This window comes from Pelodiscus sinensis, chromosome 1 (assembly GCF_049634645.1).
Source record: "Pelodiscus sinensis isolate JC-2024 chromosome 1, ASM4963464v1, whole genome shotgun sequence".
NCBI lineage: Eukaryota > Metazoa > Chordata > Testudines > Trionychidae > Pelodiscus > Pelodiscus sinensis.
In genome coordinates this window covers 204,904,827-204,917,848 of record NC_134711.1, presented here as the reverse complement: position 1 = coordinate 204,917,848, position 13,022 = coordinate 204,904,827, and the positions used below count along the sequence as shown (strand labels likewise).

The following is a 13,022-nucleotide window of genomic DNA, read 5'->3' as shown; positions in this document are numbered from 1 at the left end:
TGGAGGATCAACCGACGTGTTAGTGCAAGTGTTCCGTTCTGTCACTTAGCTCCATCAGTGATTTTAACAGTAGAGACGTATCAGTGGTGGGATGGGGAGCCCTGTTCAGTACTTCCACAACTAGGGGAGATGGACAACCCAAGAAACCAGCCTTCATACCAATTGGTTGGTGCTCAAGACTATAAGGAACACTTGCTTTCATATTGTATCTCTCATCCAGCTTGACCTGCTGCTCACAAAAAGGGAGGAATTAGTAGGGGAAGTAGATGTGGGTGGCAACCTGGGCAGCAGTGATCATGAGATGGTCAAGTTCTGGTTCCTGACCAAAGGAAGAAAGGAGAGCAGCAAAATACAGACCCTGAACTTCAGAAAAGCAGATTTCGACTCCCTCAGGGAATTGATGGGCAAGATCCCACAACCCTTAGGAAGCAGTTCTAACAATTGCTATAAGCTGATAATGTTGTTTTAATATAAGGTGATCCCAAAATGTTTGCCCTCCACATACTTTTAAGTGGGCTGATTGTAACAGTATATTTTCACTGTGCATTTCTGAATTGACAGATGGGATTGTTTACTCTGGCTACTGTTACTTATTTGCACACACAAACTGTAATAATATGAGCTGGATTTATGTTCTGAATTCATTAGCTAACGTCAGCAACAAAAGTGTAACCGATTTCTTCAGACTTCTTGAGTTTGTACGGATATGAAATAAAATAACTGAAGGAAGGAATCCACTGTACGTCCTTTTTTTTCTTTTCCAAAAATTCCCTTAGTTTTATGATGTTGTACAGTCTAACCCCAACTCCAACCCACATATAACTGATTTGTTTCTCTTGGTTTGTTTTGTGTATGTCCCCTTTCTTAGGATGGGTCAAATCTGAGTGCCAGCCAGAGAGCATATGCTCCAGAACAACTGAAAAAACAAGAAAATCTTATTGTTGATACACAGTACTATCTGTCGCAACAAATTCATCCTGTGGTGGCTCGAATTTGTGAGCCCATAGATGGAATTGACTCTGTTCTCATTGCAACTTGGTTAGGTAAGTATCTACACCTCATTTATCCAGAAAGCATCAAGAGGAAGAGTGAGTAAAATTAATGCACATTAGTCCTTAGTAGAATCACATTAGGGAATCTGTTCTTCAGGTCAGTCTGTGTTGGGGGAGGGGAGTGGTAGTTAGGGTATGTCTACAGTGCATTTAGGAATGAACCTCCCAGCCTGGGTAGACAGATTCAATCTAGCATGCTAAAAATAGTAGTGTGGTCATTGCCACGTTCATGGCAATTGGGCTAGCCACCGAAACTCAAAATCCATGGGTCTGGGCATGGTTGGATTTCTGTAGTTAAACCAAATTGCTGCTTGTGATGCTGCAGCATCCATGCTTACTGTTCAGTTATCATTTGTCTGTCTACCTGGTGTGGGAGTTACTCTTTCAGTGCAACATGGTTGTATTCTTATACTTTGTGTGGACTAGATAGCTCAGCAGTGTGGATTAGTTGTATTGTTAGTCACATTAATAGTCATGTTGACTTGTGTGGAGTTACTTCTCAGTAAGTGCTCACGAATAAGGACTGTAAAATCTGACTTTATTAGAAATCTTGCAGTTTTGTTGCTGTCTTTAATGCCTAATGAAAAGGTATATCTTCTCAGAAATGTTGCAATGAAGACCTTTTTCCTAGGAACAACGAGTAGTCCTAAGGTACCTTAGAGACTAACAAAAATATATAAAACTATGAGCTTTCAGTGGTAAAATCCACTTCATCAGATGCGTTGATGGATTCTATATATTTTTGTTAGTCTCTGACGTGCCACAGGATTACTTGTTGTTCTTAAAGTTACAGACTAGGCAGCTCTAGTAATTCATAGTAATGGATCCTTCCTCCCTTGTGTATCAGACAGGTGGAAAATCAACAGAGACACAGTTACTGCTGCATATGCACACAGATTCACCAGTTTTCACTTAGCCTAAGAGAGGTGCAGGAGCCTGAGCTTTTCTTGGGAGACCTTTCTTTTTCTTTACTGTTTTTTCTGACATCTCTTAAAGTTTTTCCTAATTCACACAGAAAGGGGCACTGTCACAGCTCTCTTTCCAGAGGAAAAGTTCAAAGTTTACCAAGTTACGTGTAAATTTTCTGCAACAAAGGTTTTATTTTTAAACTCTTTTATAGAAAATATGACATGACTATGTATATACTTTATTTTTTTTTTCATTTTATTGTCTTGCCAAAGTTTTTTAATTTGTCAAGCTTATGAAGGCCTTACTTTCAACTTAACAGCATTTCTTTGTCTGTCTATTATTGAATATGTAATAGGATAACTTTGGAATATGGCATCCAATCACTAAAAGCCTGCAAATCTGTGGACCATTTTTGGAGGTCACAGATTGGATGTAGATACAGACTTTGTATCCATGCAGTCCTCTACCAATCTATTCTAAAATATTAGGGAGCGTTTCAGGCATCCGTGTGCAGAAAGCTGTTGCTTTTGGAGGAAATTGGAAAAAGAGACCTACAAAGACCCTTCCAGCTGGTTAGTGCAGCCACAGCCCTGAGCACCTCTGCAGCTGTCCATATTGAAAGCAATGGTCTTGTCTTATCTCTCTGTCCATGACACTCTGAATAATATATCTCTCCCAGAAAGAAAGAAGAAGAATATTGCGGGGGGGGGGCAGGGTTTGGAAGAATGGGGAGAGAAAGGAATGGGAGCCCCTGGCATTCACGCAGCCCCTGGCATGGGGAGGGGGAAGAATGGGATACATCTGGAGTTCTGTGAAGGGAAGATTGGAGAGTCCTCGTATGGAGAAAAAAGGAAGGGGAGGCACAGCCCCCCCAATATAGGAAGGGAGTTATGAAGATTTCCTTAGTTCCTACCATGGATGGAAAATGTATGACTCTTTTGTTCAGGAGGTACACAGAACCTTCATTGGGTGACAGATGGTACAAAGAGCCCCTGCTATGGGAGAAGAGGGGGACATTAGCAGAAATGGCAATGAGGTACACAGTGGTCTGTTGATACGTGGAGGGGGAAATGGTGAGACTCTGCTAGGTGAGGAAATGGGAAATACCCAGAACCTCTCTCAAGGAAGATTTAAATGGGGGATGTGAGAATGGCACACGAGCTTGTGTGAAGTAATGGAGAGATACAAGGATCACTTCATATTTGAAATAAGCTTGGCCTATGTAAACTATGAAGTGTGTCAAGTAAATAGTTATGAGCTCCCTTATGCGAAGAGAGATATCTGGGGCTCTCTTACCAGCATCAATTTCCTCACTGAAGAGTGCTCTAAAAAATCATTTGCTCCCTTGGAGGAGGTACCTTCTTTATCAGATTAGGAGGAAAAAATGGAAGCAGTGGTAAAGAAGTTTTATGGCTTGGAGGAAGTTGGAACTCTTAATATTTTTGCTAAAAGATTATAACAAGGATCTGTCCTCCCATAATAGAATGTTAAGAAGATTGAAAGGAAGTTGGATTGTACCATTTTATCTATTAACTTTCAAGCTGGTACTACAGAGTCATAGAATCATAGGGACCTCAGTAGGTCATCTAGTTCAGTCTCCTGCAGGACTATATTATCCAGACTATTCCTGAGGGGTGTCTAACCTGCTCTTAAAAACCTCCAATGGTGGTAATTTCACAGCCTCCCTAAGAAATGTATTCCAGTGCTTAACAACCCTGTCAGTTAGACTGTTTTTCCAACTTAACCCACCCTTGCTGAAATTTAAGCCCATTGCTTCTTGTCCTATCTGCAGAAGTCAAGAACAATTTTTCTCCCTCGTTCTTATAAGGCACTTTTACATATTTTAAAACTGTTATAATGCCCCCCATGTTTTTTTCTCCAAACTGAACAAATCCTCATGGGTCTTCTTTTTTAATTTGGTTGCTCTTCTATGGACTTTCCTGAAATGTGGTGCCCAGATACACAGTACTGCAGTTGAGGCATTATTAGCACAGAGTCGAGTGGAAGAATTACTTCTCCTGTCTTGTGTGCAACACTCCCATTAATGCATCCCAAAATTATGTTTGCTTTTTTGGGGTGGGACGGGTGGCAACAGTGTTACACTGTTGACTCATTTAGCTTGACATTCATTATAACCCCCAGATCACTTTATGCCATACTCCTTCCTAGACAGTAATTTCCCATTTTGTATGTGTACAAATGATTGTTCATTCCTAAGTGGGGAACTTTGCCTTTGTTTTTATTGAATTTCAATGTGTTTGCTTCAGAACATATCTCCAGTTTGTCCAGATTATTTTGAATTCCAGCTTCTAAAGCACTTGCAGCTTCTCCCAGCATGGTATTGCCCACAAACTTTATTAGTGTACTCTCTATACCCATGGTCACCAACCGGTCGATCACAGTTGATCTTGGAGTCTCCATAGGTTGATCTTCAGTTCCCCTTCATGGGAACTGATGGGGAATGTTGGAGGGCTGAATGCCTCAGCCTGCTGGGCTGGATCAAAGAGGGGCTGCCAGTTGACCATGGCGTTCAGCCTGCTGAGGCTGCGCCGTGCTCTAGCTGGTTGGGCAGCTGCTCCTCTTTGCTCCAGCCCACGTGGAGTGTGATGCAGCCTTAGTGGGCTGAACGCCATGGCCATCTGGCTGGGCAGCTGCTCTTCTCTGCTCCAGCTAGGCTGTTCCACGCTCCAGCTGTGCTGGAGCAAAGAGGAGCGGCTGCCCAGCCTGTTGGCTATGGCATTCTGCCCCCGGAAGCTGTGCCACACTCCAGCTGGGGTGGAGCAAAGAGAGGCAGCTGCCCCAACGAGCTGCCCGTGGCCAGACTCCCACTATCACCCTAGCCCTTCCCCCCGACCAGACCCCCACCATCACCCTGCCCTCACTGGGCAGACCCCCACCAGCATCCTGCTCCTGCCTCCTGGCCAGACTCCCACCATCACCCTGCCCCCTCTCCTCTTTCCTGGCCAGAGACCTACCCCTAGCTTTTTCCTGTACATTATTTTCCACCCAGATTCTGCACCCCCATCCCTATCCCACTCACTGGCAACCCTGTCTTGCACACTGGATCCCTCACTTTTGGCTCCACCTCAGAGTGTAGAGGGGCCCACAAATTCCATTAACCCTGGAACCCAGAAGAGTTAATCTGGCTTGAGGCCTTGAACCTCAGTCCTACCTACCCTTTTTCCCTTCTCCCATGGGCTGGAGTGCCAGGAGAATAAGGGGTCTCAGTTGGGGCCACATCAGTGAGGCTTGGGGGGCTTTGGACGGGTGTTTTTGCATCTCACTCTCCAACTGATTTTTCTGTGGGTCAGTGGTCCCTGACACAAAACAGGTTTTCAACGCTTCCCATAAATAAGACCGTGCTGGAATATTTTGTGTTGGACATAATATTTTATTTAAAAATGAAACCTGGCCAACAAGCCCCCAGCTGGGACCAAGCTCGCATCTGGCTGCAGCATCATAATACTCCTGCAATCCCACAGACCCCACCCCTGAGCTCATCATACACCTGAGCCCCTTGCCCTCACATCCTCAAACTCCTGCACCACCCACATCCCCAGTCTTGTGCTGTAGCATTCCTGCACCATCCACACACTGCAAACCTGTTCCCAGAGCCCATCATATACCCCAACCGAAACTCCTGCACCCCCACATCCACAAACCTGTGGCTTGCTCCAGCACCCTAAATCTCCACCTGACCCAGCACTCTCCAGACTGGAGCCTTCTCCCCGAGCCAGGATCCCCTTCTCCACCTCGTCCTGCACCTCTCACCCTTTCCCACACCCAAATCCCTCATTCCCACCCCAGAGCCCGCACCTCCTGTCTCAACCCAGTGAGAGTGAGTATGGGCTGAGGAGAGCATGTGATGGAGAGGAGGGGATTGGAGAGGGTGGAAAGGGGTGGGGTCTTGGAGAAGGGATGGGGTAGAACTTGGCTTGTCCTGACATTTAAATAGCGATCTTGGGTGTAAAAAGATTGGGGACCACTGCTCTATACCATTAATCTAAATCCATGATGAAGATTCTTGAACTCCTTGCCAGAGGAGGTTGTGAAGACCAGGACTTTAACAAGGGTCAAAAAAGAACTAGAAACAATGATGGAGGATAGGTCCATCAATGGCTATTAACTAGGATGGGCAGGAATGGTGTCCCTAGCTTCTGTTTGTCAGAAGCTGGAAATAGGTGACTGGGGATGGATCACTTGATGAGTATCTGTTTTGTTCATTCCCTTTGGGGCCCCTGGCATTGGACACCGTCAGAAGATAGGATACCCGGCTATATGAACCTTCGTTCTGACCCAGTATAGCTGTAAATATATTCTTATATTGAACAGAATTGGCCTCAAAACTGTTCCCTATAGGACCCTACTTGATATGCACTTCCAATTCCACTGATTATTGCTTTCCTGGAGCTTTACAGCTCCAGTTAGCTGAAAACGGCAAACTGCAGCCAATGGGAGCTGTAAGGCTCCATGACTATGGATATGTTGTGTAAACAAAACGGCACGGGCCCACCTGCAGCTTACCCTGGTGCCCTCACAACCCAAGTTTGAAGAAAACTGGTCTGGGTAGAGCAGTTGAAAACTTAATCTTACGTTATCCTGAGGCAAAGAAAGATGAGTGATTCCTGAGTTCTTTCCATTTGTTTTCAAAAGCCAAAAATACTTTTCAGAACATTGTGCTAGCCCTATAGTTATAGGACTGGGTTTTTTGTTTTTTTTTTAAATACTCACTACCCATAGTACTCAGAAGTTCATAGTTTCTATATAGGCATTCCTAAGTGTGATGACTGGATTTTGTAAAATGGTATAACACGTGGTAGATTCTTCTATTTTCAGATGCATGAACTGCTTTTTGCGGCACAATAAATTCAAGATCGACTTATTTTTGGTGTGTAATGTTTTTATAGCAGAGATTTTTTTTAAAGCATCTGTTGCTCTGCAAGACTTATCTATATACTTATTGCATTTTTTAAGACGAACGAACAAACATGTTCAATCTGATTTTGTCGTACTCCTGAATTTTCATTATTTTGGCAGCGTTTTATCAACAACATTCCCTAGCATTTAACTCTATTGGGTGGTAAAAAACAAGTCACTTTTCAAAGACCCAAATTAAAAATTTAAAAAAAACTTCTGCTGGCATGGAAATGGACTAGATGACTGAATTTGTGGTCTATCACTAGCCATTTTTATAGTGAAAATACTTATATTTTCATTTTTCTTTGACAGAGGTTTAATCACTTCATGATTTCGATTGTGTATAGGTTTTCCTTTTAGGATGTCTATTCAGTCAAAACAAATCATTTAACTTAGAAGTATAGAAAGATCCCTATTATCTAAATTTAGGCAACACTGATAAGGTAATTTGGGTATTTGTATAATGGAGAGATAGTGACAGAAAAGTCTCTGGTTAGGGGATTTATTTGCAGTGCATGATATTGAGGGTTTAGATAATCAGAATCTTTTTGTATCTTCAATATGTATGTAGTTGGATGTTAATGTACATTGCCACTTACATGACGTGATTCTAAAAGAAATTCACATCCTTAGTCTCTAGGTGGCAGCACCAGATACTATTTTCCTTTTGTTTCACAAAACCTCTAATGAGCAAAGGTAAAAGTATATAAACTTTCTGTTTGCATAGCTTCCAAAAAAGGTTGATTTTTAAGACTAATCTCATTGTTAAAAAGATAATACTAATTTTAGGTAGTCTACATAAATCAGTACTCTATCTCTCATTGCCCTAAAAACTGACACTTTTTATGACATTTTTTAATGCTCACCATCATACTCTTTGGAGGAAAATGGCCACCCCCAAAAAGTCACCTACAGAAGTTTTAGTTTCAAATTGTTTTAGTAACCAAACCAAAATAATATAACCTTGGTCATTTGTTTAGTGTGTTAAGACAAGAATTAAAATTCAGTGGCAACCCCCAAATCTTTCTTTTCTGGTGTATTTCTGTCACACAAAGATAAATCTCTTTGGTTTATCTACATCATTACTTAAATTGTGAAGATTTTTTTTTTAATCATGAATACATCCTCCATTTTTTAAAGTTAACAAACTAACCTATTGTGCAGACCCTTTACTGATAGTAAAATGTTCAGCATAAAAGTAAATCTGAAATAATTAGCAAGCCCATATGGTTTTCTCAATGTCATGGAAAGATAAGAGTCAAAGGCAGGGTTTATTGTTTATAACTCTTGGGCCTTCTTTTTTAAAAAAAGTATTACAAAGGGAAGAGGAGCAGTATTTCCATTCTTTAAACATTCCATGCTGTGGTTTTGTTTCCAAAATCAGGCATTCTGTCTTGTGCTGGAGCATGCAACTTGATATTCTGAAATGGATTAAGTAACCAAGAAACAATCCATGAAAGGAAATAATAGATAATATAGGACCCAATTCATCAGGATAATCAATCTAGGCATGTTTTAAAGCACCTGATGAGTACCATTGATTTCTGAGAGACCATTCATATGGGGTTAAATAAAGTACACTTTGCTGAATCATTCCCATAATTCTTCCTTTGTTTTCCCCAACCAAAATATCTAGTCAAATGATGACGATACCTTTTTTTTTTTCAAAAGTAGATTACCTGTTTGTTTTAATTTTTACCCAAGTTTCTCTACCTACCCTGCTACCACCACTTTTAACAATCTGAATACTGGAAAATCACAGAGCTTTACGAAAGTCTGGAAACTTTCTGAGTGCAAAATATTATATCCCTTATTTAATTTTTATTTAGTAAAAAGGATTATCTGAGCATAGTGCAATATCTTTTGAGAGGGAATTAAAGATATATTTCAAATTAGAATGTGCTACTATTTCTACATTAAAGTAGCAATCACTTCTTTTACTCCATTTTTATATTTCCAACAAAGAAAAAGTGTTAATATTGTACATGTGTCCATGCATTCATAATTTTTGCCTTAGATCTCAGCCCACCTTTTGTTTTTCCTTCTTAGAATTGGATAGTCAAAGAATAATTTGAGGAGGAGGAAAATGTTATTTAAAACGTATCTACTACTTGTCTTGCGGGACGTTTGGCTTTTTCAAAGGGTACACATGAATGTACTTTTTAAAAAACTTGCTGTCTCTCTTTAAGGGACCCTGTGTACCATGGAGTGTCTGGCAGTTCTGTTCTGTTTTATTTCTAATGACCTGTATAAATCTATACCAAGAAAAAAAATCTAATTTGGTATGAAGTTAATAGTCTTTGTGTTTTTTTAAAAAAGAGAATTTTAAAAATGCTTATCTAGGATACTTTTTAAATTGAAATTAAATAAATTAAACTGTCATTTTGTCATCTGGCGTATGCAGATTTTCTTTTGCTTAAATTTGACCCGTTTATAAGTCAAAATAAGCATAATGATTAAAATTAGCTATAGAACATTTTTATTCTGTGATAATACAGTTAAATAGTGTTATACATACAAGTTTAATTTAATTGAATTTTTTGGGCAGGGTGTGTTCTTTAGGTCTATGTATATTGTGTGTCTTTCCACTTTGTAAGACCAAATGCTTGAATTTTATAAAGAAGTGGTGCTCGATGCTTATTGTGTTCAAACTTCTTAAAATCATGGCTGCTTGTTATATTTCACACTTAAATAATCTGAGATGACATGGTTTTCTTCCTTACTTTCTTAATTTTCTTAAACTTTCAGGTTATTCTATAAATACTCCTTTTCAGAAATGTTTTAGGAGACTTTTTTAATAATAATGTATACTGTTGTTCCTGAAATTTTGTTAGACATCTGTATTAGAATATAATGTTTGATGGACATTTATCTAGATTATTTACCTGGGTTACAAAAATTGCAGCTCAGATAACTGGCCTTTTTGTAAGGGTTAAACATGCTTCTAAAAATATGTTAAGAAATGTGAAATTTACCAGCCTTACTTTGACACTTAGATAGCTGGAAAAATGAACTTCATACTTGTGGGGGGAGGGGGGATTCTTTCTTTTTATTGAGTCAGTATTATTAGGATTTCTTTTGTATATTTATTTGTTTAAATTCTTGGGTTCTGTCTCCAATGCTGCCTTTTTAAATGCTGCTCCTGAATTTTAACCACTGCATTAGATTGAAACCTACATGCTGTTAACCACTGAGCCAAAATGAAATCGACCACTGCATTGAAATCAGAGTTGGCAGTTGTATATGAACTTGAGGAGTTGGTAATAGCAGTGCCCCCGTGTTCCTTTAATGGGGATTTTATTCTCTGTTTTCAGTTTTAATGGTCCCATTTTGATTTAAAGACTGTTTCTTAATAATGATGCACATTTTATTGAAATACTTTCAATGTAACTTAAAAAGAAAATAACAATAAAACCATCTTATAAGAGTGGTTTCCTCAGGAACAAAATGTTCTGTTGCATACTCCCATGATAGATAATGCAGAGTGCTTCTTTTATTTATAAATCAATCTTTTATAAAAAGATAAGTGATTTATTCATGTTACGTGAATCTTATTTTAGGTTAAACATATAAAATGTATTTGTATTTTTTAAAAGCAATCTTTTCCTGAGGCTAGATTTTTACTTTCTGAATTTACATCATGTGACCCATTTTGAAACTGTTGTACGAAACCTAAGGGAGAAACACTGGCCTAGCTTGAATTGCTTATTTTGGTCTTAGAATTTTTATTTTTTATTAATAGGACTGGATCCCTCTCAATTCAAAGTTCATCACCATTACCATAAAGATGAAGAGAATGATGCCTTGCTTGGTGGCCCAGCTCAGCTCACTGATGAAGAGAAATATAGGGATTGTGAAAGATTTAAGTTTTCCTGTCTGAAATGTGGAACAGAGAACATTTATGACAATGTCTTTGATGGTTCGGTTAGTTTTTGATCTTTTGTTTTCATAGTTCGATTTGGGGGCGGGGGAGGCTTCCTGTATAAAAAGAGGCTTTTCAAATACAGTTCATTGGAATTTGGACTGGGGAAAGACACAGTTTTGGTTCTGTTGTTGATACCTTTAGTGATTCAGTGCTGAATCCTATTTCATTCACAAATTTCAGCATGGCACGTTGTACTCTGGAAACATTTGTCAGATTAATGAAGCCAAATGATATATCTGCTTTGGTTTACAAATAGAAGTTAGGGTAATTTTTTTATATTTAATATTTATCTTAACTTTGTAACTTGCAATTCTCTATTTAATGAAGCCTGCTTATAGCAATAACATTTTCTTATCCTAAATCATGTTAATTGGAACAAAGTGTTTTTGAAAATCAGCATATTTCTCTTTACATCCCACTTCCCTTCTTGACAAAAAGGTACTTCTGCGCTATCTTTCCTGCTGTCTTTGTATATCAGACATAAAAAGTCAGAGGGATGCATTCTTGTCAAGGAGTGCTGCCAAAAAATGTATCTCTGACCTTGGCTCAGAACTTGAAATAGGGCCAGGTATTTAACTCTGCTGCGATGTTATGCATGTACTAGTCATTGGCAAATTAGCAGGCTACAGGGTAGTGAAAACCTTGAAAGTTAAAGCAAATAAATCCGTTATCTAAATTAAAAGTAATTATTTTAAGTTAATTTGGACAAACAGCAGATGTTTTGCATTTTTTAAAATCAAAACAAAGCAGTCTTTTGAAGCAAGCAAGAGGAAAAGACAGACACAGATCAGCAATGCTTTATAAATCCTTGACTTTTGTTTCATTACAGCTGTAAATACGATAGTTAATTGCATGGAGGCTTGACGACTTGCAGATGGGCTAACTGTAGAAGAGCTGATGTCAAGCTCTAAAGTCTCTTCCACCTGGAATTGCTTAGTATTGTGGGTGAGGTTTTAGCCACATTGGATCAGAAAAACATGGAAAAAAATCCCTCACAAACTGTTATAAACATACATCCTATATGGTTGTATTCTTTACAATAAGAATGTCACTGACTTAATTTTAGCTATTTACAATCAGTCTTCAGGATCTGAAAGCTCAATTTCACATGTTTGAAGATATGCATAATGTTTCATTGGAAGAGTTTAATCAAATGTACAGTCTGTGGCTTTAGTGGATGAGGTGGTGTAAATCTTTAATATTATTTTTGTACTTTTAAAAATTATTCAATGAGCCTGAAGCAAAAAAAGATTGCTTAATGATGTACACTCTTATAGCACATTTTCATATTTGATACTTATATAAAAGATTCTAACACTAAGATCAATAGCTTCAATATTGATAGTGGAGTCCTTGATAAAAGTGATAAGCCTGGCTTTTTCAGGGGAATTGATTTTACTATAGATTTCACTAGTTTATCAATCAACTAATAATGTTGAATAAAAATAAAGTCTGAAGCAAGTGATTTGTTAAGTTCTCCAAATGATCTTTGTTTATGGGAAGACTGTACATCCTAGTGGTGAAGAATCTTTAAAAATAGAAAAGCCAATTGTCATGGGATGGGAGGAAGGAAAACCTCTGTCGGTGATTAAATTGCAGCGGAGTTTTACAATGCTTTGTCTCTTTATGTATTGTGTATATACTTGATACACATGCTCCTGTGATAACTTCATGGTGGTTTGTAATTATTGTTTTTATTTGCAGGGACAGCATATTGAACCCAGTTTGCAACAGTGCAGTAAGAAAGAATGTGATGAGTCCCCTTTCAACTATATGATTCAAATGAATAACAAACTACTCCTGGATATTAGACGTTACTTAAAAAGCTACTATAGTGTAAGTATCCAAAAAGCTTCTTTGGATGGTTAGATTAATCATTAAGATTCTAATGAAGTTTCCACTTTTCTTGTGGGTGACAGAATATTCATTTTGTGCAATACTGATTATTGTGTTTGATAATGGATGCAAAAAAACTTTTACCCATAACTAATGTAATTTTTATTCTTATGAAAACAGATTGCTAATGTTAAACCCTAATTTAAAATGCTGGTTTCTAAAATAAATTTTAACGTGACTTAGTCTAAAGAATCTGATAGATAAGAACATTTTACACTTTTCTATATAAGTTATTGGTCATTTTACAGATAGAGTAGATCTTTCTATTTTAAGTTTATTTTTTGAAGAAAAGCTGATTGATTCTGAGGTTCTAAGACTGTGGA

At 38.5% G+C, this 13,022-nt stretch overlaps 1 protein-coding gene across 3 annotated transcripts in view; it reads left to right on the top strand.

Annotated features, from left to right (window-relative positions):
• Positions 1-13,022, top strand: part of POLA1 (DNA polymerase alpha 1, catalytic subunit) — a 317,285-nt gene that overhangs the window by 137,500 nt on the left and 166,763 nt on the right. For all 3 annotated transcript variants that reach the window (XM_075913285.1, XM_075913286.1, XM_075913287.1), the window contains exons 32-34: positions 869-1,043; positions 10,621-10,802; positions 12,508-12,639. In XM_075913285.1, coding sequence (XP_075769400.1) covers positions 869-1,043; positions 10,621-10,802; positions 12,508-12,639 — 489 coding nt within the window. The remainder of the gene's footprint in view (positions 1-868; positions 1,044-10,620; positions 10,803-12,507; positions 12,640-13,022) is intronic.